The sequence below is a fragment of the Oryzias melastigma genome, linkage group LG22, assembly GCF_002922805.2.
Source record: "Oryzias melastigma strain HK-1 linkage group LG22, ASM292280v2, whole genome shotgun sequence".
Lineage (NCBI taxonomy): Eukaryota > Metazoa > Chordata > Actinopteri > Beloniformes > Adrianichthyidae > Oryzias > Oryzias melastigma.
The window spans coordinates 10059071-10065723 of record NC_050533.1 but is presented as its reverse complement, the minus strand read 5'-3'; the positions used below and the strand labels follow the sequence as shown (position 1 = coordinate 10065723).

Below are 6653 nucleotides of genomic sequence, written 5' to 3'. Positions count from 1 at the left end.
AAAAAACATAAATGACATAATTACTACAATAACTTAGTGGATCTAGTGGTCAAATATGAAAAAAATCATGCCATAGCATTGAGGAAAAATGGATCAAGTCTCCATAATATTAGCTTTGTCTTGCTGAACCTAATATTTCCCTGTGTAAACTTTTAACATTTTTCAGATTTAAAATTAAAGTGAAAATAAAAAATAGAATCACAATTGTGACAAAAACCAAATGTCAAACATTTAAAAAAAACCTTATGATGTGTAAAATGTTTCCTTGCATGAAACATATAATGTAAGGTTGAATCATGCACCTAATAGTTGTTTTAGCATCTAAGTAAGTCTTTTAATAGGAACCCCTATTTTATGGTGTACTCCTACACACCATAAAAATGACCCCACAGCACACATACACATGCAAGCCTACTAGGGATGTAAAGGATACAGATAAGAAGTCGATCTAGTACTGAGAGTAACAGTAGTTTTGGTCAAAAACCACGAATATAAATTAAATTATGCTGGTTTTAATGTTTGAAGATGTTTTGTTGTTGTTGCGTAAAGTAAAAAAGTGCCTGTAAAAGAGAAAAAAAGAGTTAGTTAGGGACGCCACAATTTTTGCCAAAACCGATCCGTATGATACACTTCTGAACCCAATCATGGGGAAAAGGAATCACTGCATCCCTACAGCACACAGGTATGTTCACGTTGAAAGTGTCAAAGGATTCCTATTCGTTGTTCTATCACATTAAACCTGGCTTTGTAGTAGCAAATTTAAAACTATATATGTATATATATATATATATTGTCGTTTTGTAACAAACAAATTAAATATTGAACCAAAGCTGACCTAAAAATGCCGGTAACACTTTAAACTTTATATTGAGTGCAAAACACTCAATATAATGTTGACATTAAGCTTCTAAGCAGTTTATTAATTTAGCCATTGTAAACAATAGTCTCACTTTAGATGTTATTAATTCTTACAAAGTATGTTAATGAACCTTATTTGGCCTCTTGTGCTAATAAATGTCTTACTAACACTCCATAAAACAATTAGTAATGTTTGTTAATGTGTTGATTAAGCTTGTGAAGGAATCTTATTACAAAGTGCTACCCTTACCTCCAGTTCCAACAAAATGAAGTCAATTCAGTCACCATTTTTTTCAGTGAAACGGACGTCGCCATGTTGGGGAGGGGACTGTCTTTGAACTGGACGGAATGACCTCTCCCCCTTGAGTTCCAAACAGGAAGTACCTGCTTGTCCCAGAGAGCCAAAATCCCATTGACTTATATTGAGAAATAAACAGCTTTTCTATTTTTTTGCTAAAGTATCAATTCTTGCTCCGCCCCCCTTTTTTTAAACATGTTCTTGTTAATCCTCATTTTTTCATAATATTTTTTCTGTAGTATAAGTTACTCAAGTGATAAACTGACCAATCAGACGCCTCAATAAAAGTAGGAAGTCTCACTTCAACCGTTCGAATCAGCTGATTGAAAGATTCTCCCCTGCCTGCTTTCAGTGGAAGGGGGTGTGGCTTTCTGACATGATCACTTCTGATTGGAGAGAGTGGTTGTCATTGAAACTGTGACTCAAACCAACTCAGACCAATCACAGCTCACTGGTTCCAACACGGCGACTGAATTGACTTCATTTCATTAAAATCGGAAGCAAGTCATTTTTTTTTCTATAGGGGATGTCACACTCACTCAGTCCAGTTTTCTAATACAGTCATTGCATCAGACCAAATTCAGCTCGGAATCCTGTCATCTGAAAAGTTTTGAGATGGCTCTGGCATCGCGCTGATCATAGACTATGACTAAAAAGTAGTAATGATCCAGACCTTTGTGGACAGCTGCCACCTTAAGCTGTAGATTTAAAAAGCAACTAACATGGATTTCAATTGGTAGCTACACTTGTGTTCATCCAGGAAAAGAACAGGAATAAACAGGTAACACAGATGTTCTCTTCAGAAAAAAGGATGGAGCTGACCATTTCTCCTGAGGCGTGTTTTTTTAAGACTTGCTAGTTGCTGTGACACTTCCACCTTTTATGGATTAATTTACTGGAACATTTAGCAACATCTAACCTACTTCTACCCCCTTTGAAGAGCAGAACTTTTGCCAAATCTGGTTCTTTTTTGTCTGCTGACTTGAGTATAGGTGAGCAGAGGGACGCAGTCTGCTGTTGCCTCTGTACGGATCTGCCAGCTCGCCCAGCCAAAGAAAAGATCGATTTTGGAAGGATCCAGCTATAAAAGTAAACCTGGACCTTTGACCCGCTCCACCTCTAAGGCTGTTGCACACATAGAGCTGCTCGCCAGTAAGCAAATCTTTTTCATTTTCTTCCAATGTTTTCAGTTGTTAAAGTTGTTCTTTTTTTAATCCTCAGCTCCAAAGAGAGACCACCCCAACTTTGAAAGTGACCGCTCTGTGTTCTGGCCCGTTTCCAGAGGAGCCCGAAACTACAGAGCCAGCCAGAGAATGATCGAATTGTCCCAGCCTAAAGAGAGAAAAGCTCTATTTGAAGGTTACAATCCGTACGCCGTGAGCCGAGGGGCCCTTTCCGCCAGTCCCTCTCATCGAATCCAAGAGCTGAGCTTGCCTCTGCTTCGCAAATGCATCTCCAAGTAGCAGAACAGATGCTGGGCGTCTGGTCCCTCGGCAGGAGTTCAGCGTTTGTCGGCTCATCAAGAGTGTTATTGGGATGAAGTTAATTTCCTTGCAACGTTGCGACACAGTCGTCTTATTTGCTCTGCTGCATGAATGTACAAATGGGCAATCCACTATTTATCACCTCCTATAATTATCATGTTGGATTCACTCTGCACAAGAAGACATATGTCACCTTTCTACATCTTAATATGTATCAATACGTACAACAATTGTGCAGAAAAATTCCCTTTTTTACCCATCAACATAGTCGTTTTTGAACATATAAAATCCTAATCGGGTGAGCTACTGAGGACATTGTTATTGGAAACGAAGGAGATGAAGGAAACAGTTGGGAAACGTTCAGCTGCAGTATTTTGGAGTCCCTCTGCTGCAGTATCACAGCACTAATAGTGTGTCTTGATTGCTTCTTGATTATATTTTGCAACAGCGAGATATATAAAAATATTGGATTAAAATAAGATCTTTTTTTACTTTAATACATGCATTAAAGTTAAAAAATAGTTTAAAAAATCTTTATTTTTAATGGAATAAAAATAATATTTTGGATATGAAGGAATTCCATTTGGGCCATTATAGTGTTTAAGATTATATATCAGTTTGCGCATATAAATATTAAAAATCCCCCTGTAACTTACATTTTGACCAGTTTTTCAGTAAAATGTTAAAATGTAAACATGGAAAGTATTGCATTGTGGGTTAATCTGATTCAAATTTTTGCAGCCAGATAGAAGACTGCTTCAATAAAGGCCCAGAGATGGACACAAACTGCAAAAATATGCCCGCTAGAATAAGTTAAAATTCTTAAACTTTGAAAAATTCTGTCTGAATAAGTAAAAAATCTGCTATTGGGGAAATAAATTGTTTTTTTAGAGAAAAATTGTTGTCATAAAGACATCCAAAAAACGATTTTGTTATTCAAAAGACAATTATTCTTTAAACAAGGATCTTTTTACATGATTTTCAGATATCTGTCCCCTTAAAAGTTATTCTGCGTTCAATAATTTTTATTTGACGTGATTTTTTGTCTTTGTTTGAACAACCACCATGATTAGGACTGTTGATTTTTAAAGTTCAGTCAGCCCTATTGGATGTTATAGAAATGATCAATGCATAGAAAATCTAGTAACCAGAAGAAGATGGATGGATATTTAGAGAAGAAGCTGGCAGCTGGTATTCTATCTGGAATGGAGTGGCAGCGCAGTCACTGAATCTAAACCGCATTTAGCTGTAGTGGGAGCAGCTTAACCGTATGATGGCAAGAAGTGACCATCCAACGTGTGGGAGGGGCTTCTTGAAGAGTGGGGTAAAATTATCTTAACAAACTAACAAAGTTCTAATATGCTGTAACAGCTGGAAATAGAGGATTCTTAGACAAATTTGAAAGAAAAATTATTTTAACCTCAATGTCTCAACTATCTTTTTTTTCTATGCATTGCACGACTCATTTGGTAAATAAAAGTGTGAGTTTTAATGGAAAACACAACATTTTCTGGGTGACCCTAAACTTTTAAAGTGAAATGTTTTCCAAGGCAAGAATCAAATCATCGTGCACCATTATAAAATCCTTTCAAAGTGAAATAAATCGGTTATATAAATATTAGAAAATACCATTTGGATTGATTTTTATGTTACTATAACAAAAACAACCAATTATGGCAGACGACACAAATGTGATTGATGCAAAAAATGATCAATGCAGTTAAATGTGTGGAAACAATTTGTATTTTGCAAAGAAATGTCACCATACTGTGCGATAATGATCTAATTTTGATCCATTTGTATTATTTTGATGTGGAAAAACAACACTGTAATATGAAACTAAAATTTAAATGGATTTACCATTAATTCTTGTACATTACACTTGACTGAATCTGAAAAACCTCACCTGCACTGTTCAATACTATTTATGAGTCACACTGGTTGAATATTAAGCTAAAGATGTCCAATTTTAGGTCAGTGAATTGTTGAACCGATATCTCCTATTAATCATATTGGCAATTACTTGGTCTATTTGTACTGACATGTATGAATGCATGTTTGCATCCACAGGATGTCCAGATGTAAATGAGTTGTTGAGGCTTTTAAAAAATATTGTGCCTCAGGGTTTACAATTTATGAATGTGGCCCCATATGAAAAGAAATGTTGCAGATAAATTCGTTTTGTAGCTAAACAGTTGAGTTTAATGAGGTTTAGCTAAATACTAGTGTCACCCGGATTCGTGCGCGCGCGGGCGCGTTGAGGGGAGGTGCGGAACTGTCTGCGGCGCGCGCGGATGTTTCATAAACGCTGTGGAGGCTCAGGCAGACCAGACCGAGCCGCGCTGGTGAGTATGCTTCTCTATTTCCACTCAAACATCACCTATGAAGCCAGCATCTGATCGGGAGACTCCAGCAGAGCGCTCCTGCACATAACAGTCCGGATATAAAAGATGCACTTGTTTGCCCATCTATGGGATCACTAATAATTTGAATTTTGTAAACAGTTTCATGCTATTTCTGACTTCACTGGTGCCTGCAGTCCACGCACCTGGAGTGGTGAATGCAGTTTTATTTAATACAATTAGACAGCTATTATAAAACATCAATTAATGATAATTAGATAGCTTTTTCAATTAAAGATTTCAATTATAGATTTTTTACTTTATTGTCTGAGTTCTCTCCAGCATGTCCAAGTACTAAATCTGTCAATGTACTCAGGATCTTTTGGGGCCAAGCCAATCTCAGGCCCTCTCCTGTTTATATTTTATTTTTTTTAAAGATTTGGGCTACTTTTTAAATCTTTAATGAGTTTTTAAATTATTAGTACAAAAATCTGAATATGCATTAGCAGTCTTTCTGTCAGCTTCATCTTTGTCTACATCTTTTTGTGGTTCCTTTTCATGTTCATAACAGGCACACCCTACTAGCTGCTTATCTTTAGACAAACTTTGTAATGTTTATGTTTAAAGTTATTATTGATTTGTCAGCCGAAACATGTAAGACCCTCATAGGATTACTAATATATATCTAATTTAATATTTTCTTCCACATTTGATTGGTTGTTGTGTGGGTTCATATTTCCTTTACTTAGTCAACCTTTATTACCATCACATGCAGATGCAACGATAAACCTGCTATTTTTCCTGATGGTTTTATTTAATTAGTTAATCGTTAGATTATCATTATAAAAGTTTGTCATAATTGATCAAAACTCAACTTTTTTACAAAAAAAATCCTATATTGATTTATCAAATCCTTTTATTCACAGAAAATGTTTGCATTTTTCCACAAACATTCGATTTTCTGTGAGTTTTAATGCAGGAAAAAAAAGTTGCATTACTTAAAGTTTCACCTACTTGGATTTAAGTGACTTGTGAAAAAATATGCTCCATACAATGAAAAAAAATGGGTGTGAGTTTCACTAATCAATCAAATCCAAACAATTTTTACATTTTGAGAATCCAGTTTGGTGATAATACTTGGGGATTTTTATCTTGAAAGGTGCTATATAATTAAAGATTGTAATAACATAAGATTATAATAAGTAATATTTTGGTGGCAAAGAGTCAGTTTGCAGTAACAAAACAAACATGAGATATACAGTCTTTTCAGGACTTAATGCTTACAGTTGGAATGTGCACTTTTTCACAAATTTACAGGTTTCTGTCTGTATTAATGACCTTAGAAACTAATATAATTTCATTTTTAAAACTGAAATTGTTGATAAATGTTATGTTATATAAAAATTAACACAAGAGTTGCTATTTTTTTCTCAATATTATTTAGTTTTCAATAATTTTCTGTACAAAAAAAAGCAGTTGAACTGACCACAGTTAGGGATTTTGTCTGACTAGTGACGCTGGAATGACAAATTCAAAATATTAGTTCAATCATAAATTGTCAATTTCTATTTCACTGTGAAATAAATCTCATTGTTTACCAGAAATCATATCTTCTGCAGTTTTAAAATCCAAATTATAGCTATTATCTGCATTGTATGGCTGTCAAAAAAG

The 6653-nt window shown here is 35.1% G+C and overlaps 1 protein-coding gene across 1 annotated transcript in view; it reads left to right on the top strand.

Annotated features, from left to right (window-relative positions):
* theg (theg spermatid protein) overlaps positions 1-4832 on the top strand; it is a 9257-nt gene extending 4425 nt beyond the window's left edge. Inside the window, exons 4-5 of the mRNA XM_024266074.2 lie at positions 2149-2308; positions 2378-4832. Of these exons, the coding sequence (XP_024121842.1) occupies positions 2149-2308; positions 2378-2619 (402 nt within the window). The 3' untranslated portion in view covers positions 2620-4832. The remainder of the gene's footprint in view (positions 1-2148; positions 2309-2377) is intronic.
* Positions 4833-6653: the final 1821 nt, after the last annotated feature.